General features: G+C 40.7%; 1 protein-coding gene across 1 annotated transcript in view; it reads right to left on the reverse strand.

Annotated features, from left to right (window-relative positions):
* The window catches only part of LOC147709409 (calpain-13-like), a 454,206-nt gene that overhangs the window by 119,935 nt on the left and 308,772 nt on the right, over window positions 1–25,499 (reverse strand). The window contains exon 16 of the mRNA XM_086925978.1: window positions 13,793–13,829. Coding sequence (XP_086782104.1) covers window positions 13,793–13,829 — 37 coding nt within the window. The remainder of the gene's footprint in view (window positions 1–13,792; window positions 13,830–25,499) is intronic.

Consider the following 25,499-nt stretch of genomic DNA (forward strand, 5'->3'; position numbering starts at 1 on the left):
TTAAGGCCAAGTTGCATCATTGTTTTCTTCACATATGATAGCCACCTGACCTTATGGTTCACATCCAGATTCATTACCTCCATAAGAGCTAAGGCGTAGTTGGTAATCTCTTCGGTATGCGAGCACAGAAGAGCAAAGGTCATAGCCTGACTATATCTACAAACTGACGCCTACCCATGTCGTACATTCATGGTGTTAAAGGGGTGTTTAGTGGGAGCGTCAGCAAATCCCTCAGAAATTTGTGCTCTGACCTACTTATTTCTTCCACATTTTCGAACCCCCATAGCTCTGCTCCATACAGAGCTGAGCTAACTGCTTTTGCTTCATGGACTGCGAGTGCAGGGGCAACAGGCCTACCTTAAGAGGAGCGATGTTCTTTGCTTATCGCCCCAGTCACGCGTCTATGATTCAATAGCATTTTGGCTATATGGGGCCTCCAGAGCATTTTGTCCGAGAGCCGTATGACCAGATATTCAAAATTCCCGACTCTCTCAATGGGGGGCGGGGGGCATTTAGTAAGAAATTGTTCCTGAAGGATTTAGGAGGGTTGAAAGCCATAAGCTTTGTCTTCGTAGTATTAATAACTAAGCCCCGAGCATCGCAGAAGGATTGATACCTACTCAACAAATTTTGGAGTCTTTGCCACCAACAAGGTATCATCGGCGAACAGGAGTGTTGGCACTTTATCACCCACTAAGATAGGCGCGTCGGCTGGGTCCTCCTGGAGAAACATCACCACCCCGTTCACATACAAGGAGAACAGGGTGGGAGCCATCACGCAACCCTGGCAAACTCCCTTGGCAACAGGAATCTGCTCCGTTAGCTGCCCTTGGACACCCCATCTCACTTGAGCATAAGTAACTCAATTGAGACGTATTAATAAATTAAGAATTAATGTTGGGATGCCCATATCATTTAGAATCTGCCACAATTTGGTCCTTGGTACCAGGTCAAACGCTGTTTTAAGGTCAATAAATGCCATATAGAGACTACCTTTCTCACTTGCCACAACTTTCCAATATATGAGCATTAGCCTAAAAACCTGATCAAGTGTCCCATTATTGGTCCTAAAGCCCGCCTGGTATTGCGAGAGGATATCCTCCTCTTCCACCCATCATTGTATTCTCTGCAGGAGGACCCTACCTAGCACCTTTTGCATTATATCAGTTAGGCTTATAGGCCTAAAATTCGAAGGGTCTTCCTTGTCTCCTTTTTTATAAATAGGAACCACTTTTGCACCTTTCCAGGAATCTGGAACTTTGCATCCTGCAGCTCGGCCACCCTCTATATCTATATATATATATTACCTACTGGCGGTCGCCAGTAGGTAGTCATAGTTAGGACCTTGTTTCCATGGGAAAAGCGTTTTTTCTTTTCCCAATAACTTTGGAGCTGGTTGATGAATATTCACGAAATTTTCAAAACTAGTGGCCAGTCAGCTCCTGTCTTGAAAGTTTTGGGTTGATTCACCAAGTGGGGGTCGAACTGCTGAATGGAATTACACCAAATTTAGAAAAAAGGTAGCGCTTGGTTCAGAAAGCGACCTTTTTTTAAAATGGTGTAAATCCGTTCAGCAATTCCTGCGAAATTAAAAAATAGAGGTCAGAAAATCAATTTCCCTTAGGAAACTTTAGCCAAGGCTACAGCCCGAACTGCTGGACAGAATTACACCAAATGTGGCAAAAAAGTAGTGATTGGTTCAGAAAGGGTCCTTTTTTTTAAAATGGTGTAAATCCAGTAGTTGCTGAGAAATTGAAAAATAAAAGTTTCGATATCTAGGGATGCAGTGGAGTCACGATCCCTCCCGAGCACAACCTTCACTGTGATTAGCTGCCAACACTCCAAAGTGGTTAGTCAGAGTCAGTTACCACCAGTACCCATCAGCAAAATGTTCGGGGCACAGGAGGACTTTCTGCTCCTCTGATGGTTCTTTTTGCGCATCTCTTCTTCCTGCACTTCTCTTCGTTTTTCTGGACTTCTGTTGTCTCTTTCTACATTTGTCTTGCTTCTTTCTGCACTTTTCTTCTTCTTTCTTCACATGTCCTACCTTTTTAGGCATAGTTAGAAATTAGCATTTAAAAAAACCTTAGAAATTCACTGAAAAAACCATAGGTTTCAGGGACGTTATAGTTAGAAATTAACATTTAAAAAACCTTTGAAATTCACTGAAAAAACAGGTTTAAAATTCTTGAAGTTTAGAAGAAATAACATTATTTTTCTTCAAGAAAGTGCCAAAGTCTCTTTCTGATGGTTGCCTTAGAAACTGTTTTGAACTTTTTGATTCGCAGACCTTCACCGGGCAAGAATCAATTGGTGGCTCCATTGTGTTCAGCGTGAAATTGCGACTTGGTCCCGGTCTTCTGCGACATACACTGGACGCTTTATTTTTCTGGATGCTTTTTCTCTTTAATTTAAAAAAAAATAATAATATTTCCGGTGTTAGACCTGTCAGCCTTAGGGTTATCTTCCCCTAAACCTTTTGCCTTACTCCTCCATTTTTATCTGATCTGATTTCTGTTGCACTATATGACTGTTAGCCCCAACTGCCCAGCCAGGTCCTACCTGGACCGGAAACAAGAATCCTGGGACCGGTTGCAGGGCATCACCCCTCATCAGCCAGGCTAGCTTGAATCCAGTGGAGCAGTGAGCATGGGGCCCACGTGTATGCATACCCTTCCCACTTATAGCAGCTACAGCAATACAAAAAGATGATGGACAGAATGCTGAACATTGTCAAACATTCACCTACAGTCACAGATCTGGGTTAAATTCATTGTTTTTTTGCTCACCACACCACACACTCACACACTGTGGGTGCTGCATCTCAGTCGCTGCCAGAGGTCATCCTCATAAGCACCTGTTAGCCCCCTTTCCCTGACCACTAAGAGGATAATATGAGGGTATCAAGCCACATGACATAAGGAATCTATTCCTACTATCTTTATTCCCTCCTCAACCCAGTCTGAACCCCTATAATACCCTCAAGAATCAGTATGGAGCATCTGATGGAAGATTGTTGCTTCAAGCAGAACTTTTGACACTATTAGATCGCTTAAAAAGCCTTGAGCTACTGCTTGCAACCCTTGCCTAACAGTGGCGCCCATCTGTTACTATATCGAGTGCCAAAGAGGCTAGTGCCCAAGATTATGTAACCAACTTAGCACACCCCCAGAAAGCCTTGAATGGCGGAAGGGGGGGCATTTCAAACTATAAAGTCGGTCTGCCATCAGACCCCACTTTTCCTCCAAACAGCTCCAACTTCTTCAAACAGGGTTTGTGGCAAAACGTCTGTTACAGGGTCCACCTGCCCCACTCAAACTCAGGCGTCACTGGCCAGAGAAAATATTACCCTTTACCTAAGCTTAGGCAGCCACGGGCCAGTGGGAGAGTGGTGGCCTGAAATCCCAAAAGCAACATCATTAATCTCCCACCTGCAGCATGCCTGTTTGTGGCGATCCATACAGGAGTCCCCCTGCTTCGACTGGGACAGAAGGATTCAGGCGAAGAGCTATTTATTAAGGTATTACATTGGACTGTGAGTTACAAAGGTTTTGTCTTTTCTTCTCCCGGGGAGACATGAAGGATAGGATGGATAGGTGCCTCTCCTAAAGATATTTTGAGTGAATATGCAATTGTAAACTTTAGATTTCCACACTTGGCACAATTCATGCTGCAGTAGAAGGGTCCCTAACCGGAGCAATATAGTGCTACTTCCTTGAGGCAATGTTTACAAAGCAAAAAGAATATATCAGCTGTCCTATTGCTTCAATGCAGTTCATATTGTAAATTGTTTGCCAGGCTCCCTTGAAGTACCTCTATTACCTCATGACAGGCCATTGTCTGCCTCTATCTCTCAAACAACAGAAGAATATCTAGTTGCATGGGGCCCAACACCAGTATCTAATCGTTATGACGCCCTGCCAAACTGTTCTGATATTGATTGAAATCCATCACCCGACACGGAATAGGAGTTCCTTTCCATCAATAATAATACCTTTAGTGTTGTGAGGCATCATAATAGTAAAAGGAAATCAATGAACCGCCATTCTTTTTTTTCTCGTTGAGGTGGAATATAGCCGGGCTTAGGACAAAGATCTATAACCCAAAATGGTCAGCTCTAATTGACAATTATGATTTCATTGCCCTTCAAGAAATTTGGGATACTACCTTTAATATTCTGCCTGTTATTCTAGCACTACTATTCCATCACAGCGTGGCAGAGCCAAGGGTGGCCTTACAATCTGGATCAGACTAGAACTTAATATTGATGTATTAGAAATGGGCACTAAGGGACATATGTACATAGATATTTTAAATTTTCTAATGGTGTGAATTGCAATTTCCGGCCATTTAGAAATGCAAAATGCCATTTTGGTATGTATGAAAGGCATATGAGGTGGTTCAAAATGTGATCTGTATCTAGTAGAAATCACATTTCGAAAAATTGTTAAGTAGGAAATGGCTAATATGGATTCCCAAATAGCGAATCGCTAACTGTATCTACAAACGATTTACTAATTGCGAATAGTCAAAAAATACCCATTTAGGAAATGCAATTACCATTTATGTGGATCAGGTGGTGCCCAGGGGCAAACTATTAAAAGGCACCCAAAATGCAGCATGCTCTTTCAAAATGGCAGCACTCTATATTTTGGCAAGGAGGATTAGGATTTTGGCTGAGGAAGAGACAGGTGAGGATATTTAGGGTGAGGGTCACCCTGTTTGAACAGACAGTGGAGGAGATATATGAAAAGTACAGAGTCAGTAGTGAGGTACTCTGGACTTAACTGCTGAATTACAACCTCATTTCGGACCTCAACACTCAGGAGCAATGGAATCCCACCACATGTACAGGTATAGTGTTGCCTACACCTCTTAGCTTCTGACAGTTACCAGGCGTTCATAGCCATGATAGGGGAATGCTACAAAGTGTATTTTCCAGGATCTCATTCAGGTTTCTGGACATTATGGTTAGCAAAGTTAACCAATACATATATTTCCTAAACCTCCCTCTTTTATTGGTGTAGACCAAATAAATGTTCTACCAGGCAGCACAGTTCCCCAATGTCATTGGCTGTGTTGATGGCACACATATGCGATATATGTCCTCCCTCAGCAAACTAATTCATATACAGAAACAGGAAAAGCTCACACTCCCTCAATGTGCAGGTAGTGTGTGATGTCTCCTATATCATAACAGACCTTGGGCTTGGGCATCAGGTGATGGGTTACTACGTAACAACAGTGACAGATATTCTATGCGCCGAAATATAAATCCCATTATATCCTATGGAATTTATATTTCAGCGGACCTGGATATCCTTCACCACTGTGACAGAGTAACCCATCTGCGAGATCTAAATCAGGCCCTTTGGGGCCAGATTCGCAGGCAGCACCAACGACTACTTCATGTTCCGCCACAATAGAATACAAAACGAACTGTCAAAGGGTAAATCTGGGGATGTTTTTTTCTAGGTACGAGAAGTGCTGACTCAATGATTTTACATTACAGAAGCCAGAACTGTTTGTGTAATGTGACCTAATGGTTTTCCTTCTCATGCTCTTAAGTAGACAGTGCATATGCCTGGCATCCCTCGATACTCACACCATACCTGACTCCAAGGACAAGAAGGGAAAGGCAGTACAATAGGGCACATAGAACAAAACACTACATCCTTGAGAGGATGTAAGGAACGCTGAAGTTCAGGTTCTGCTGCCTCCAAACGACCAGTGGGGCACTAAAGATCTGAGACATGCTGTAAGATCATCGCCACATGTGCCATACTACAAAATATTTCCATGAGGAAGGGCCTGCATAACTTTACCATTGAGGAATGAATTGTCACCACAACAGGTGCACCAGGATGGGACATGCGCAGCAGAGGGTTGTGCCCAATGCACAGAGATCACCAACAACTATTTTTGTAAGAGTGAATACAACATCTAAGAAATGGACATTACACATGATGGTAATGCATGGTGCATAACTGAAAAATCACCTTTTTCAGGTTGACAGCAGTGTATCTCTATTACATTTACAGTATCCATTGCAGTTGTAACATTGTGTCAACTAGGCCATAAACTATGTAATTATAAACAAAAAAAACAGTGAACTCATGTCTCTGAGTGTTCAGTGGATTCACTTCTTTTGGCCTCTGGGGTTGGGTGCCTTGTGAGCAACACTGGCTTGTGGAGGTGTGTACATGTCAAACTTAGAAGTGTTTTGGCATGTATGCCTGGTACTGCAGGTCACCTGCATAGATGTGCCACTGATGCTAGAGCCCTCTTTGCTCTCAGGTGATGGCAGAATGTTGGGGATACAAAGGTTGCACATCTGTATATTTTCAAGGGCTGTGGTCCCTTGAACTTGCTTGCCCATGTGCAACATTCTGACAAGAGTCCCCAATGTCAGTCTGTATGTTTACAGTTCTCCTTGCTAGAGTTGTTGTGGCTAATGGCAATCAGATTATGGACCGGGTGAAAGCACCAAAGCCTGACAGGTTCTGCCTGTGCCTCTGACTCTGCACACAGTGCTCCTTCTCAATGGCAGTAATCCCATTGGTCTTGCCCTTTCTGCAATTGCATCATGAAAGGGGGGTAGGACCCAAGCAGTCACGGGGACCTGGGCGTCAATTGGTAAATGTATAGAGGGGTCCCCGTGGGAGGGGGATTATTTCAGCACAAACAATAAGAAATGATTTGGAAAAAACTTAAATATTACTCAGAAATCATGGATGTTGTCATTTATTCAACAACCACACATTATACAATTTGAAGCAAAATTTATGATCATTTATGAATAGAGACGTGAATTAGAGAATTTGAAAAGGGCCCCAAGGGGGGAGGGGGAAGGGGGTGTGCTCAAAGGGTATGTGAAAGTTTGTAGGGATAGTACATAGATTTATACATACAGTGTCAATACACAATCAACAAAGGTTTCACAAACAATTTCAAAGAACCAAAACGGCCTACATCAATTTAAGGCAAGTATTGGACAGGTTTAACAAAAATGGGCCATTCAACGGTCACGTGTACTAATCAATCAGGTACAGGGAAAGTGCCGGATGTCCCGTGGTAAAGAGGCGTCGACGTTTCGACCCCTATTTCTAGGATCAATTTATTCCTTTGCTGGGGTCTTCATCAGGACCGTGATAGTGGGAAGGGACGAGGGGGGGCCGTCCTATTTAAAGAAAGAAACTTAGATCAGGTGATGGAGTATTAATTAATAATAACCAAAACAGTGATAGTACTGTACACTAAAGGTGGCATTAGTTAAAAACAAATGGAGGCCATGGAGTCTGGGTCGAGAGACCTCAAGACTAAAGGGATCAAAACAGCGAAATATGCAACTAATTCATAGGCACGCTGATGAAATTAATTGGTACATTACATCAGGGGTAAAATAGCCAAAACTGAAATAGTATCCACAGTACGTCTAATGATACAGGCTGCAAATGGGCAGTTCACCAAGCACACTACTTGCATATTGTGGAAGCAAATGAACACAATGTACCTGTGTTAAAAATGGAACAGGGCTCACTCTCGAGTAATCAATGGTGTAGGTTGCCTGTGAGAAACAGTTACCCAGCTGGGCACGTCTAGCTACAACCAAAAGAGTCGCATTAGTCTCACTCACCACCGCTGAACTCTATGCTAGAACAATTTACAGCAAAGCGGGTTGGGTGGGTGGGTTTTTTTATATGAGTGTTTACCTGGATATATCAAACCGCACTACTGCAGGAATGCTTAGGCGTTGTGTAGTACAGGGTTCGGTGAACTGTGAAATAAAATAAACGGGTACATATTGAATAAGACATGGCCGCGCCATGTCTTATTCAATATGTACCCGTTTATTTTATTTCACAGTTCACCGAACCCTGTACTACACAACGCCTAAGCATTCCTGCAGTAGTGCGGTTTGATATATCCAGGTAAACACTCATATAAAAAAACCCACCCACCCAACCCGCTTTGCTGTAAATTGTTCTAGCATAGAGTTCAGCGGTGGTGAGTGAGACTAATGCGACTCTTTTGGTTGTAGCTAGACGTGCCCAGCTGGGTAACTGTTTCTCACAGGCAACCTACACCATTGATTACTCGAGAGTGAGCCCTGTTCCATTTTTAACACAGGTACATTGTGTTCATTTGCTTCCACAATATGCAAGTAGTGTGCTTGGTGAACTGCCCATTTGCAGCCTGTATCATTAGACGTACTGTGGATACTATTTCAGTTTTGGCTATTTTACCCCTGATGTAATGTACCAATTAATTTCATCAGCGTGCCTATGAATTAGTTGCATATTTCGCTGTTTTGATCCCTTTAGTCTTGAGGTCTCTCGACCCAGACTCCATGGCCTCCATTTGTTTTTAACTAATGCCACCTTTAGTGTACAGTACTATCACTGTTTTGGTTATTATTAATTAATACTCCATCACCTGATCTAAGTTTCTTTCTTTAAATAGGACGGCCCCCCCTCGTCCCTTCCCACTATCACGGTCCTGATGAAGACCCCAGCAAAGGAATAAATTGATCCTAGAAATAGGGGTCGAAACGTCGACGCCTCTTTACCACGGGACATCCGGCACTTTCCCTGTACCTGATTGATTAGTACACGTGACCGTTGAATGGCCCATTTTTGTTAAACCTGTCCAATACTTGCCTTAAATTGATGTAGGCCGTTTTGGTTCTTTGAAATTGTTTGTGAAACCTTTGTTGATTGTGTATTGACACTGTATGTATAAATCTATGTACTATCCCTACAAACTTTCACATACCCTTTGAGCACACCCCCTTCCCCTTTCTGCAATTGCTTCATCGAGCTTAACATTATTTGCAGATGCTTATTGAAAGTCCTGATTTGTTTGGTTTGCAGGTGCTGTACAGAGATGATGGATTTCTCCAGGCCACGAAACACAGGAGAATTCTATGCCACATCGTCTGACACATTCTCACTGTGGACAGTTGCTGGTTGGCCTGTACCCTGCCTGTGTGTCCTGCCAACAGATGTTGTTGGTGTCCCTGCTTTTGGTTCATCTGTCATTATCGTCCACAAAGTCTGCTAGTGGTGCAACGGTTGTTCTCCTAGCAGTTGGAGTCCGAGTGATGGGCATATGAGTTGGTAATGTGCTGTCCTCCATTTCCACATGTGCGTCTGTAGCTTCTTCAGCCTCAATTGTTTCTGACTTGTTCTGCGGAAATGCATGCATATTGTAAGTGTAAATAAATGGTTAATGTCTGTTCACTACATTGTTGTAACTGTGCACTATGTGTTTGTGACATGTTTGTGATGTACAGATATGTGTGGTGTAGTCATCAGCACACCTTTCAGCAAGCAACTTTGGTGTACTACTACTCCCACAATGCATTTGCCAAAGTAGGACAAGCATCTCAATGGAGTTATGTATGCTGTTAACCTTATTGCTTTAATATGTTATGTTAAGTAAGTAACAGTGAGTATATTTACCTGTCTTGTGTCTGCAGGATTATAGATGTCAGTGTCTGATACTCCCATCACAATTTCTGGTTCCATTTTCCCCTCAATGAGTTTCTCCATGGGAGTGAGAGGGGTGTGTTTCGATGGTCCACAGTCTGTGCCACAACCCTAAGCCATCCTGCTGGCCACCTTCCTTTGTGTGGGATCTCAGATCATACCTGCGTTTCTTGATCTTAGGTATGGTCCTCTGGGTCACAGCAAGGGAGATCACCTCCCCCATTATGTTGTTCCATACCTTCATCTTCTAAGAGTATGGAACAGAGCTCGTCCATGTGTGCCACACATTTTTCTGTTAGAAGCTCCAACTCCTTCTCAGAAAATGTGACCTTCATCCTCCTGCTCCCAGAATCCTTGTCCCCCTCTTCCTTGGACATGGTGTTGTACAGGAATTGCAAAAAACACTCTAGATGGTGAGCCAATAGCACTCTTTTTCTTTCAGAACCTTGCTAGGCTTCAGGGTTGTGACCACACATGCATTTGTAAAGATCCTGGTCTGACATCATCATTCTGCATCCAAAATGCAACTATTCCTAATCTGCAATAGCTATTTCCTATTTGCAAGTCACAAAACATACGTTTTATACATATGACTCTAAGTGCTCTGCTTTTCAGGCCTTTCATATTAAGGATAAAAACAGTGATGGATGGAATGCTTGAATGAGACTCAACAACTGGTAGTTACTTAGGCCGCATCCCAATCCATCATTCAGAGCTATTGGCAGTGGCTGACATTAATTCATTCAAGCATTCCCTTCATCACCTTGTTGTTTTTGCATTTTTTGCCCTAAGTGCGCCTGTTATGCCCAGATGTGTGACCAGGGTGTTCCGTGTGACTGGAACCAAGCTATACCTGGAGGAAGAGCCCTAAGGAGGGCAAAACTGGCCCCAGGTTGCATGGGTTCCGGTCAGGGCGAACCTGGCCTGTCATTGTGGCTGAGCTGTTCCCACAAGAAGCAGGGTCAAGACTGATTTGCATATGGCTGTGTCCAAACTGAGGTGGCATAGTGGGCAAGAAATGAAGGTTTGTGATGCAGCCCTGATCGATTTGCCAGTGGCTAAGATTAATTCAAGCATTCCATCCTTCACCTTGTTTTTGCTATTAAGGATGCATCAAGCTTCTTTTATAATAATACATTTGTTGACACTGTACAAATTTTACAAAGTTGCTTTAGTTTTTTTAACTCAGCTCAAATCTGTTAGTTTTGGCTTACTCACTCAACCAGATTATAGTGTTTGTGGGGACTCATGTTTGACACCGAGAGTCTAGGAACAGAGCGATTAGATGGTTAGGTATGGGGAACCTGATCACATAGGTAAGGGATTGAGATGACACATAGCCCCAGCTGACTTTATTATTATTAACAGCTGTTGAAGTGGAAAGACCTGTTGTGCCTGCTTTAGAGGGAATGGCCACGCAGTCAACCAAAGACTACATACTCTCCACGCAAAACCTTTCTCTATTTTATTCCCATGGTTGCGTCCTGGAAACACACTGGGAGACAATAATGCTTAGTAGTTGCAGGACACCTTCCACTAAATAGGGTTGATTCGCTATTGCCAATGGACTCCTCTAATGATGACCTCAGCTTTGCTGCCATTTCAGGGACCAAGGGGATTTTCTTGGCTCTCTTTTGCCAACGTATATAGAGAACTTGTTTAAATTGTCCAACTGAAGGGAGAGGCATAGTTTTGCTATCCTTTTTTGGAGATCTATGTGCATGCATTAAGGATTTCTTGACAAAGCCAGTCAGGATGGTCCAAGAGCCACCAAAATGGTTTGACCGACAATGTTCTTTAGCAAATCGCTGGTTAAGGGAGGCTTTGACCGCTAAACCTAAGGGCATATTTATGAGGGCATTGCGCCACCAGAGCGTCCGGTGACAAAATGCTCAGCTCCCTATTCACTTTGCGTGGCTTAATGCCGCTTTGAAAATATCTTACTCTTTCAAGCAGGTATCTGTTTGACAGGTGCATGCAATGGGTATTTCTGTGGGTGTTCAACTGCAACACACATTGCTTTTTGATGCTGCCCTAGGTTTACAAGGATCTGTTAATCTGAGGCAGCGCCATACGGCTAACACCACTGAATAGCAGGTGTCAGATTGGTGCAACAAGGAGAAATACTTTTATTTATCTTTGTTTTTGCTCTTTCAATGTGTGCTGCGATCTGCAGCACACATAGCTGGAGCAAATTGCCTTTAATGTCCCTTTCTGCACATAAACAATCATCCCTGCAACACAGACACCCTTGTGCGGTGGTACAAGGGTGCCTGAGTTCTACGGAATCATCCCTTCAATGCAGGCACCCTTGCACAATGGCACATGGGTGTCTGTGTTGATTCTATGCAGCCTTTTTGTAGTGACAATACACTGGAAAATACAGGGGTACACAGTATTCTTGTGAATATGGTGCATCCCTGCTTTTTTAAAATGATGCAGCGTGGCGCTGCTAAATTGCTTGCAGCACCGCGCTGCACCATTTCTTTGTAAATTTGCCCCCTAGAGACTCATTGGTAGAGGATGCTGCAACCAAAAAGAATAGAAAAATATTTGACACATGCTGAAAAGGTTCTGGAAAAGGGCTGTCCCAACTAATACTTTGTGTAGTAGTATATCTGGTGATGTTTGGGCTACCATTTTAAATCTATTTATTCGCCCACAGATGAGGGGAACCTATCTATTAAAGATTTTAGTGAAAAAATTAGAAGGATGACAGAGAATGTCTGTCACCTTAATGGAAGTGGACAAGGCTATTGCGCAAAGCCAAAGCGGTTAAGCCCCAGGGTCAGACGGTGTCCCTATGGATCTTATTAAATGTATTATAGACATGTGGGGGCCTTTACTTACAGAGGTTTTCAATAGCTCACTGTGAAATTAATATCCTTGGTTCTTGGGCCTTCTTAATGATCATTCTTGTCTTTAAAAAAATGGGACCATAATGCTCCTAAATGTTATTGGCCTATAACTTTATTTGACAGCTCTGGACTTGGGCAGAGTGTTTTCCCACCTATAACAATGAGAGACTCAACATAAGATTTGGAGCTCTTGTGAATTCGGTTCATGCACATTGCTGAGTACAGTGGAACAGTACTTGAACTTACTGGCAAGTAAACCATCACAAAGCGCTGCCCATTGTTCCTGACCTTTCAGCAGCTTTTGATTCTGTTAAGTGCACAAAGCTGTGGCTGCTGCTGTTAGAACTGGGCGTTGATGTGGCCCTGGTGAATTTAGTTATAATCTACATGAAAATTAAGCACCCAAAATTCACTTTGGACCATCTGGAAAACTGTCAGATCCTTTACCACTGGTCAGGGGTGTGGGACAAGGCTGCATTTTTGCCCCATCAGAGTATCATTTGATAACTCCCCCTAAAGAATTACTCATTTCAGGGGCATTGATATAGCCATAGCGGGTGAATTTACCAGGCACTATGAGTTGAACACAGAAGATCCCTTATAAAGTCGTTTTGCATTTAAATCTCCTGGTTATTTTTATTTCCAGTTGTGTTTCTGCTTGAAACACCAGTAGCTCTTTGCAGTAGTAGTCTCTTGGTGAAATGCGTTGGATCTGCAGGCTTATCACGGAGGAGAAAATGCTGATGGCGGTCAGAAATTACAACAATCCCCATCAGACTAACAAGGCAACTAAGGTAATGAGAACCATGTAATCTTATCTGTGGGGATGTTATTCCTCTTAATTCATGGTTTCCAATCTCAAAATGAGGGATAACATTTGTGAATGGTTTTACTGCACTGTTTAAACCTACATATTTATGCATTTTGAAAGGTTTTCAAGTGCAAATCCCCCCTCTTAATACCTGGAGGAATTATTGTTGTTAAACACTGCTGTTCAGTTCAAACTCTGCACACGACTTAGAACTAAAAAGTGGCCATACACACCACTTGCACCTGACTTTCAATTTAATATGAAACTTGGAATGAGGGACTATGTCAGGAGCCTCTCGTAAAATCTGATGGGAATTGTGCAAGGAAAAATGAAGAATCAATTTGAAATTTTTTAACATCTTGGAATCAAAAATGTATTGCAAACTCTGTTTCTGTCAACTTTTACTTTACAGTAGGCCTCAATATGTAAGGTTAGTCACACTTGTGTAAATCAAGTCATAAAATGGCAGATTAATGAGGAGACTTCATACTACATTTTATGTCAGAAGTGCATGTTTTGAAGCATAGATTGTAGTCCTGAATATAGCTCAAAATAATCAGATCTCATTTTTTTCACCAACTGCTGTTTCCAACATGTACCCTCTATTATTTTTCGGATGAGTCATTACTTACCCTAGGAATCTTGCAGATATGCCTACTCCCCAGTTCCCTGGAAAAACAAGGTGAAAAACAGTTTTAATTTTATTTGCAAAGTGCATCCCATGGTAGCAGACACAGTTATATATATATGAAATCATATGTCTTAATTTCAGTTAAAAAGAAGAAAACATTACGTTATGGTACCATTACTAGTAAATTATATCTTTGTACCTTTGGGAATAAAACGCAATTTTTTTAGATAATCTGTGTATTATCAATATTTATTAGTGCATAATGTTTGTATAAGAAGATAGTTATACATTTTAGATATGGCCATATGACAAATGAAGTTCTTCCCAAGAAACAAGAAACAGAATAACAGAGTGAAAAGCAGCAAAGATAACCCACAGTGACTGGTGAAATGAGTATATGAAATAGGATTTCGAAAACATAATTTTCCCCATTGATGCAGTTTAGAGTTAATCATACCATCTCAGGTACATGGTTTAAAAGTGTTGGTGAATGACAAGAAACGACTTAGCTCAGCATTTTAGATTTTTCATTTTATATACTGACCTAGTAGAAATTGTTTACTTTTTGAGTCTTACGTTCCTCAATTAGTGTGAATATCATCTTTCAAGTAGTGAGGGAAACACTATGTCTAGGACTTTGTTGGTAATTCCTCCCATTTTAAAGTGCATTCTAGCTTTAATGGGAAGGCACCGGAGGCATTATTTGATAGCACAGCTGAACTTAACTAAGTAGAAGTTTATTGTGTGAGTTTTCATCCCATTGCTGAAATTACGCTTCTGATAAATAATGTCTCCCATTACCCACCATTATTTAAGAAGTAACACTGCTGTCGGCTTTGCTTAAGACCTACCGTTTTATATGACTATGTGAATTTTTAACCACACCCACACAGGTATTCAAACATGATACATTTTGCACTTAAAGTAAAGCACAAAGGCCAGATTTACTAAGAATTTTAACTGTCACACATTTGCTTATTTAATGTTTGTGACTGTTAAAATGCTTTTTGGAATGTGCTAATCCCCTTGCAAGAGTCGATAAACTTTTACTGACTACTAAAATGGAATTGCATGCCTATACCAAGCCGGTATTTGGAAAGGCATGTTGCCACATATGTATCAACGTTTCTACAACCTAAATACAATCACAATACATTAAAAAAGTTAGAAACAGAAAAATACAAAGAGAAGGGGTCCCTTTGAGACCTGTACCCTTTGTGAATTAAATGAAATGTTCGGGAGTAGGTAGTGGTCCCCTCGAAACTCCTGAAGTCCAAAGGGACTTTTTGAGACTCAAGAATGTAGGAGAATGACACGGCCAAATAGTAAGCACTGCTGATCTCAAACCTGCATGAGAGAAGTCATGCTGCCCTCCAGGACACCTTTGTTTCTGGTGTTATTTATTTTGTCTTTTTCTTAGAGAAAATGCAGAACAGTCAAAAGTTCTCAACAAAACAGCCCCAAGGGTATGATAAAGCAGGCTGCAGAAAATATTTTATTCTGGCTTGTGGATTTAATTCCCCATAACATTAACTGATTAATTAATGCACTGTTGCATGATTTATTTTATTAATCCAACCTAGATTAAGTTTGCACCACACATGAAAACGCGGGAAACTAATTATATGTGCTTTTGTTGCATTTGCAAGTCTGTTTTTGTAACACATTATTAATATTGTCCTGTTTATTATGTCTGTCCTATTGTCTTTGTCACCATTAACATGCAGCTGATCATTCATGGCATGTGCTTTTATATGTGCTTATATGTAAGTCTTATGTTGTGTATTGTCTGTCTGTGTATCATTTAATTATCTTTTTATACTTTCAGAAACATAAAGCTGGACTACATGAAGAATGGTGGTTATTTTATGTGCTGCTTTAAATGTTTGCTTCTGCTAAATGTTTTTATTAGTGGGTTAATTAATAATTAATAAGGGACTGGGTGGTACACAAGGGTTTGCTTTACTTGAATTAATCACTCTTTTGTGTTTGTTTAAATAATAGCTCAAGAGTGAGCTGAGGCCTAGTTCTTGCTTTGGAGAAAAGTTGGTCGGCCTGAACTGAGCAGAAGCTGAGCCAAGCTGCACGTTGAAAGAAAAAAAAACTTTGCAAGAGGTTATTGAACTTACTTCTCGTGGCTCAGACTTTTTATTAAAGAAAGACTTTTTAAATGGAGTTTATTTCATGGACTGCTCTGGATGTTCCTATTCAAGGCCGAGGAAGTGACAAGCGTGAATCTGCCGAGCTCTGGTGGAAGTTGATTGGCTACTTTTTGTTGCAAATGCCTCGGAAGTCGTTGTCACTTTAGATGGACAATGGCATGGTGACGCGCATATTCTCTGGACTGGTAGCTGAGGTGGCCTGATGGCCATAAACCAATCACAGTGCTGAACTTTTCAAAATAATAACAGTTAGTTAGTTTTGAGAGCGAAAAATGATATAAAATTGGCTCTCTTGTGGGGTTTGGGACTGTCTTTTCCAGAGGGGCGAAGCGCTGTCGGATTGCCTTGGGAGAGTGTAAGCATGCAACTGTTTATTATTTGTTTCCCTTTCAGGTTTGAAAATTAACTTGGAGAAAAGGCTAATGATTACTTAAATTCATCATTTTGATTAATTCTGACAGCTTACATTGTGCCAATGATTATTGTGATTTGAATTAATAAAACTAAATGTTTGATCTTAATAAAGTGAGTTATTAAAGATTTTCACTTATGAATTTAAAAAAATAAACTTTTCAAAATGACAAGCTGGTCTTGTTTTTGTAGATAGTTTATTGCTAAAAGTTACTCAACATATAGAATCCAATCACCTCATTCACTATGTTTATGGGCCTGGTATTGATTGGTAAGTGTGATAGTGGATTGAGTCATCATTTATAAAGAATTTTAGTTTCTGGGCTCTAACAATTTGGTAGCAGAGGATGGTTTATATGTTGTTTTTGACATGCATGTTACATATATGTTGGTATAGACATAGGATTGATGTTTAACATATGTTAAGTTTTTGATTTTGTCAGGTTGTTATATGTAGTCTTAAGGAATTTTTCCAGCAGTGTGAAAGATTCCTGGTTAATTGCCGGCAAGAGTAGTGTAGCTAGAAGAGTTACACAGTGCATTTGTCTGTTTCAAAATTGTGGTATAGCATATATCACGTGTTGTGGGCGTACAACACAAGTATAGGGACCTTAGATTGCATGGTTAAATGTTTAGTGAGGATTGCCTATGAAATTGTAGCATTAAGCAGAGGGACCTGGTGAGCCTGTTTTAAAGCTTTCTGTGAAAAGAGTAGTAGGAGTTATTCAAACTCGAGTGACGGGTGAGATAGCGTCGTCTATTCTGATCAACGCCTGACGTTTTCTGTGGTTGGTTCAAGTCCTGCCAAGAATTCGTGTGTGTATGAACAGGGTTTTCTTTGTTTGAAAGTGTGTGAATGCTTTGTAAAACTGAAGGGTAGGGTAAGAATGACTCTATTAGCAATAGAAACTATTCTGTGAGAATAGCGTCGTCTATTCCACACTAAGAATACTTGGATGAATGTTTAAAACTATCTCTTTGTTAGAGAAGCAGACAAATGGTTTGTTTTAAATGTTGTTATTAATTGCGTTTTTATAAATTGATTGGAAACGTTTTTTGAGCCTTAGAGTAAAGAAAACGCTGTTTTAGGGTGTTATATAGTGATTTGCGCCACTTAAATAAATTTAAAAACATTGTGCGCTGTTTAAATCCATTTAAAAGTGCCCCGATCGAAAATTGTAAGGGAGGGGCTGTTTTAGGAGTGAAATGCATTTGGGGGAGCAAAACATGTATGGGATGCCACATGGTGGCCCCCTTCACTGGGAACGGCCCCCTCTCCCAGTCAACAGGCCAGGAACCTGGGAATCATTATGGACGATACTCTTTCCATGAAAGATCATGTCAGATCACTCTGCGGGAAAAGTTTTGCCATACTCAAACTCCTTGCTAAAATATTCCCTTGGCTACCCTTGGACTGCAGACGGTCCGTTACGCAGGCACTACTGGTCAGTCGCCTGGATTATGGTAATGCACTTTTCAATGGGATGAACGACCATCTATTCTCACGTCTGCAGATTGTGCAAAACCAGGCGGCTAAACTTATTCTTAACAAAAGTAAGCGCGACTCAGCATCAGAGTGCCTAAATAAACTCCACTGGCTCCCAATGCGTCAGAGGGCTGCCTTTAAGCTACTCAGTCATGCTCACAAGACCCTACATGGAACTGGCCCTTCGATACTGCAAGGAAGGATCGAATTTTACAAACCTAACAGAAATCTGCGATCTTGCCAATCTGCATTGGCAAAGCCTAAACGCATCCATAAGGTCAGAACAGGTGGACGTTCCTTTTCCCACCTAGCAGCCAAGAGATGGAACGAGCTCCCCCCCAAGCTAAGACACACCTCCAACTATCTTCAGTTCAGAAGGAATCTCAAAACGTATCTCTATACTAAACCATAAATCCTAGCTGTCACCCTAGCAGCTTCTCTGGCTCTTAGCGCCGTGATATCCTTCGGGATGATTGATGCGCTCTATAAAAACCGCAAAATAAATAAATAAATAAATAAAGCGTGTGGGAGAGAGCCTGCAGCTGCAGCCTGCTGCATACGTCAGAGCCTGCCGCGCTCTGATTGGTTAATGTCTCTGCACTGACAGAGTAAGCGCTCTCATTGGTTGAAGCGCGATCTAAAGTTTAAATGGTATTTACTTTGTAAGTTTCCTATTAATTGCGCTATAGGGTGGGTTTGACTTCATTTTTGTGAATTATAGCCTCCTATTTGCATGGTCTTTTTTTTTTTATAACAACCCGCCTAACTACAAGTGCTTTTCGAGCCTAACTTATAAATTGCTCGTTTGCTGATGGAGGATTAGCTGTTTGCCGTATCGTGAAAGAGGTGGGGGCCGCTAGGAGCGAGTGAGCAGGAGAGGAGAGCTGACAGCTGCAGCGGCTGCCTACGTCAGCCGCCGCGCTGCCATTGGTTCAAAGGCCGTCGCGTCACACACGGAGCCGCGCTCTGATAGGGCGAAGCTCCGTGTGTTGTGCAAGGTTAGGAGGAGCCGCGCTCTCATTAGGAGAGGCTTTAGTTTTATTTAAATTAGTCTTTGTCCAAGTTAGCAGCGTATCAGCTGATGCGCTGACATTGATTAGAGTCACCAAGGTTGCGCTCCCATTGAACGCTGGTGTGTTGCGCTCTCATTGGTTGCCAGCGCGTCGCGTCACAGGAGAGCCGCGCTCCCATTGGGCGAGGCTTCGAGGCTTCGTGATTGAAGCCAATCTATTAGGCTCCGGCGAGGTTTTGCTACGATCGCGCTGTGTGAGCGCGAGTGATTTTAAATTAACACGCGAGTAATTTTAAATTGACACGCTCTCGTTTGAGGAGCGAGCAAGTGTTAGGAAGTGCGCAGGTTTTATTTTAGGAGTGAGCGCTGTGCTGTGGTGGCACGCTTTTGCTTATTGGCATTTTATTTTGGTTTCTATTGAGGAGCTGAGGCTGGGAGGAGGCTTGGTGGGGCTCCGGGGGGACGAGGTGCATCACGAGGGATGGGGGAAGCTGGTGGTGACGTATGCAGTCACATGTTGTGTTATTGGAGGCTAGCTTTGTGCTGATTGGTTGTTGACACTACAGTGTCATAGAGAGGCCGCGACCGGATTGGTCGAGAGACAGTAGGCATTTTCATTGGCTGTCTGTTATGAAGCCACATGGTGATTGGTCAAACACATTGTTTACATTTCAGAGAAGTGATTTTCCCATGTTATTAATGCTTAAAGCTTTAATTCTTTAAATTAAAAAAATTATGTTGATATTTACCACTGATAATTAGTAAATAATACAACAAATAAAGACACTGATTAGGATATTAGTAGCAAAGGTAATTAAAATAAGGATATTAATTATTTAATTAATACAAATTAGATAAAAATAGTTGTTTAAAATTACAAATAAAATTATAAATTTATAGGTTTTGAATTAAAATACAAACATGAGTTATTGGGATGATCATAAAAAAAGCCTACATGGTTTCAAAAGGTGAAAAATTATTTTAAACCTGACAAGAAAATTGAGACACGTGGTGGTAAATTACTTCATAAGTATAAAACACCTGCAGCCTATATGGAAGGTGAATATGGTTATCATACAGTAATTTGGTTTGATAACTGGATGCAGTATACCAAAAAAGATGGTGTACTAGCCTGGCCAGAAGATGGGTCATTTAATATGAAAGTTTTACAAAATTTAAGAGGAAAGATGATGGATCTTGTACCAAAGCCAAGACCTACACAATTTGAAGCCTTAGTTGAGTGGGAGGTTGAGATGATGGAACTTGAACGTGAAAGCAAGTGTACAGCACCTAAATATTCAAAATATGTTGTAAATAAAGAAACACATGAAGATAAAGTGAGACGCTGGAGAAAAGCAGACATGTATGATGGTCTGTATCCCATAAGAATAATGATTAATGAAGATTTTGAACAAAAGACAGCTGGAAGAGGAATTGATGAGGAATTAGATGACGCAGTTTTAGAAGACATTTATGCCACTAAACCTAAACCGCCACCTTATCAAGCAGGTTCTCAATCTACCCCGAGAGTTTCTACAGAAGCATCTCCAAGCGCACCACCTAGAGAAGTTGAGGAAGGTTCTCCTAGATTTTTAAAATTACCTGGAAGGGTAGGCTCAGTAAATAATTGTAGTACACCTAACAGAGGCAGAGTAGTTTATCAAGAAAACAATTCTGTAAGAAATCAGGAAAGATTACCAGCTGAGCAAGAAATTTCTAATTATAATAAAGCAAAGCATGATTTAATTGAACAGCTGACAAAAGGTATGGAAGCAGTTACAGTACCAGTAACTATTGGTCCTGTGGTACCAGTTTTTGACCAAGGAGAAAATAGACAAACAGCCTTAACAGTTCCATTAAATGCTGAGATTCAAAAGGTTGCTGAAAAATTTTATTCAGAACTTTCAGAGATTCATAGAGAAAAATCTATGATGCCAAATTTAACACTACATGGAAGTTTATCAAGTTCGCAGACACCAACTGTGGCAGGTTCAGACTCAGGTTTGTCAGAAAAAAGTTTAAACAGAACAGAATTATCTCAAAATGGAATGTCCCCTTAAGCCCCTGATTATAAAAAGCTTGATGTAGCTAAATTAAAAGCTGATCTGGAGGAATTGATCATTGGCACAATTGGTACTGATAATTTGAAATTGTATCAAGATGATGAATTATTATTCATATGCAAGAGCATTCAGTGGAAAACTAAAAACAGGTATGAACAACTGGAAGAAATGGCTGCTGAGTTAGAAATTGATTTGAGCAAACAAAAACATTTACAGAAACATTACAGGGTGGATTTCTCTGAGAGGGACATTGATAATTTAAACGCTGCTGGAAGAATAACTCACATAAGAGAATTAATAAGCTTTCTCAGAAAATTAGGTGAGTTAGGTAAATGGAGAATGAAATGGTCAAAGAAAGAACAAGATAAAAGACTAAGAAATGATGAAATTTCTGAATTTCCAATGAGAGAAATAGCAGGAGGTGGGTATGTGCATGTTCCTTGGTCCAGACAGGATATACTCCTGTTTACCAATGATTTTCCACGTTTGAGGGAGAAACCAGTGGAGTGGTATCGTCAGGTAGACAGATTCATAAGGGTGTCAAAGGTTCTGTGGATTGATCTGGATGGATTCTTTGACATTGTTGTTCCATCAGATCTTTGGACAGAATGCAAGATCTCTATAGATTGGCCAAAGGAAGAACCTGCCCGAGATAAAATTACAGGTGCCCCATCAAAAGATGTCATGGATCTTTATAAGAAAGTAATTTATTGGCTGAAAGAGAAAATTCCCCCAAAGGAGGTGGACTGGGTTAAAATAGACAGAACAAATCAGGAACCAAAAGAATCAGTTCATTCATTTTATGAGAGGTTACTGTTAGTTTTTAAACAGTACAGTGGCTATGAAAAATTAAGTGAACAAGACATGAGCCACTTCATATACAAATTTGTATATGCCCTGAGACCTGAAATTGGTGACATGATTAGAAGTGGAATTGTTTGTTGGCAATCATTATCAGTTGATGACATCTTGAGAAAAGCAAAATATTGTAGTGACGAGATAGATGCAAAGCAGAAGAGTCTCAAGGAGAAAGCAATGTGGGCACAGGTGAAGGTAGCTGAGCAACAACAACAGCAGTTAGGTTCTATGCAACAGGGAAAGTTTAGGGGTAATTTTAATAATTCAAAGCCAAAATTTAATGTAAATATTGATGAGTTAAAACAAAAGCTCCTATGTTTTAATTGCGGCGAAATTGGACACTGGAAGCGAGAGTGTAAAAACCCGTCCAGAAATTTTAAAAATAATTCATTGAATCCACAGGTGCAGTGTGAATTAAGTCCGCAGCAACAACAACAGCTACAGCGGCAACTGCATGAGATAAATCAGCAGCGACAGTTACAGCGACAGATAGTCAACCAGACACAGCAAAGCCAGTTTCAACAACAAAATCAGGTACAGCAGAATCAAATTCAACAGAATCAGTTACCTCAAGCACCATTTCCTGGTAGTGCTAACACACAGAGATTTTCTCCTGAAACAGGTTTCTGTGGAAATAATTTGGTTAAAAATGTGTCAAAAGTCAACATGGCAAATGCTTCTCAATTTTGGTTAAGTGACAAAGAGATGAGTAATTCATCAGAGGATTACTCATGACGGTGCCTGAGAGAGGAGGACGAGTGTGTGCTTGGACCCACTCTTGAGGTAGATCAGTCTGGTCCATTTGTTAATGGAAAGGTAAATGATAAAGATATCACTTTCCTTGTGGACACAGGTGCTACCCGTTCTACTGTTAGATCAGCAGAAATAGAAAACCTTCCTCTCTCGGGTGAAACCATTCAAGTTGTAGGTGTAGCTAATCAACAAATTAGAACCAGTCTGACAGATCCAGTGAAAGTGGAGATAGGCAATTACAAAGATAAACACAGATTTCTAGTTTGTGACAGCAGTCCTGTGAATCTGTTGGGTCGTGATATATTATGTAAAATGAATTGCAGAATATATTGCTCACCAGAAGGCATTGAAATGCAAACAGCAGAAGAAGATGGTCTTTATAAATGGACTATGATGATGGTGGAAGAAGAAAAAACACCACCAATATTTCCTGTATTTGATAAAAATGATTTGCCAGAAGAGCTCAAAGAGCCAGTTAATCCAGCAATTTGGGACCTAACAGGTAATGATATGGGTCTTATGAAAAATATTGATCCAGTAAAAATCACTGTTAAACAGGGAGTTGATTTTCCAAATGTTCCTCAATATAAAATGAAGGCAGAGACAATTGAAGGTGTCATTCCTGTGATTGAAAAATTCATAAGTCAAGGAGTGTTAAAAGAAATTGAAAGCAGTCCATGCAATTCACCAATTATGGGTATTAAAAAGCCAAATGGAACATACAGAATTGTTCAAGATTTAAGAAAAATTAATCAGATAGTTGTTCCCTGCTGTCCCATTGTTCCAAATCCTGCAGTAATTCTTTACCAGATTCCACATGATGCAGAATGGTACACGGTCATTGACCTGTGCAATGCATTCTTTACAGTTCCATTACATCCAGATAGCCAGAAAATTTTTGCTTTCAGGTTCCAAAATAGGATCCTAGCATGGTGTCGAATTCCTCAAGGGTATACTGAGAGTCCATCTATCTTTAATCAATTATTAAAGAAATCTCTGGAGGATCTAGTGTTGCCTGGTAATTTCACATTGGTACAGTACATTGACGATTTGCTTGGGGCAGCCAAAACACGAGAAAATTGTGTTACAGATACCATTACCCTGTTAAACCGTTTGGCAGATGAAGGACATAAAGTCTCACCAGCAAAATTGCAGTTTTGTAAACAAGAAGTGAAATATCTTGGTCACAGAATTGCAAAGGGAACCAGAAAAGTGACAGTTGAAAGAATTAAAATGATTCGAGCAATACAACCACCAACAACACAGAGACAGGTGAGAATGTTTCTAGGAATGGTTGGTTACTGTCGACAATGGATTAGTGGGTTTTCGGTCATTGCAAAACCACTTCAGAGATTGACAAAGGCAGATGTAAAAGATCCCATTAAATTGTCAGAAATTGAGCTGGAAGCTTTTGAGCAGTTAAAAAAGAGCTTATGTGAAGCTCCTGCTCTGGGTATGCCAGATTATGAAAAAGAATTTGAACTCTACTGCAGTGAAAGAGAAGGTTGTGCATTGTCAGTCCTTATACAAAGGCATGGAAACTTGAGAAAACCAATTGCATACTTTTCAGCTGTTTTGGATCCTGTTGCAAAAGCTTTGCCAGGTTGCTTAAAAGCAGTGGCCGCAACAAGTGTAAGTCTTGAGCAAAGTGAGGGTATCATTATGGGTTTTCCTGTAAAGGTATATGTACCTCATTCAGTTGAAATTCTCCTTACCAGAAGTAGAACTCAACATTTAACAAGCAGCAGACTGACAAAATATGAGAAAACAATTTTGGGTTCAGACAATGTAACAGTTGTTAGATGTGTGAACTTGAACCCTTCCACATTATTACCTGATGGAGCTATTACTGAGGTAAGTAATGAGGATGACATTGATCATGAATGCCTGGATGTTGTAGATTACTGCACAAAGCCAAGACAGGACATAAAAGATGTCCCATTACAAGAATCAGATGTGATATACTTCGTGGACGGATCTTGTTTGAGAAATGATGAAGGGATTCTGAGAGCAGCATACCCAGTGTGTACAGTTTCAGATGTTGTTGAAGGTTCACCTTTGGATGGAATTCGTTCCGCTCAAATTGCAGAATTAATTGGTTTAATTCGAGCCTGTGAAAGAGCAGCTGGCAAAAGAGTAACCATAGTGACTGATAGTCAATATGGTTATGGTGTTGTTCATGATTATGGACAACTCTGGTCCAATAGAGGTTATTTAACTTCTGCAGGAACTCCAATCAGAAATGCAAAATTAATTAAAAGATTAATTGATGGCATTCAGTTACCAGAACAAATAGCAGTAGTGAAGTGTTCGGCGCATAAGAAGGGTGATGATTACATTACCAAAGGAAATGCCTTCGCAGATGAGATGGCAAAATATTGTGCCAGAAACAATTACGCAATCAATCGGGAAAAAGACGGAAGTCACACAATGAATTCTCTCATGCTAATTTCTGTAGTTGAGACATGGCAGGAAATAAAAGATTTACAGGATGAGGCAAGTGAAGAAGAGAAAAACATATGGCTAAAGGGTGATTGCAGACCAAAAGAGGAAGACGGGATCTGGGTACACAAAGATGGAAGAGTTGTAATGCCAGACAGCATGATTGCTGATATGGCACGATTGTGTCATGGTCAAGGTCATATGGGGAAAGGGTCCATGATTAGATTATTCAGACAAACATGGTTCAATGTAAAATTTCGATTAATTGCGGAGTCACTTTGTCAAAGATGTTTAACCTGTCAACAGATGAATGTTCACAAAAGGATTGTTACAAGCATGGGAACCATAGGACGGGAGGGTGGTCCTTTTACCAGATTGCAGATGGATTTTATTGAAATGCCAAGACATAATGGTCTACATTATATTTTGGTGTTTGTTTGTTTGTTTTCAAGATGGGTGGAAGCTTTTCCAACTCGTCATGCCAATGCTGTTACTGTGGCAAAGTTACTTCTAAGAGAAAT

The sequence above is a fragment of the Lissotriton vulgaris genome, chromosome 6, assembly GCF_964263255.1.
Source record: "Lissotriton vulgaris chromosome 6, aLisVul1.2, whole genome shotgun sequence".
Classification (NCBI taxonomy): domain Eukaryota; kingdom Metazoa; phylum Chordata; class Amphibia; order Caudata; family Salamandridae; genus Lissotriton; species Lissotriton vulgaris.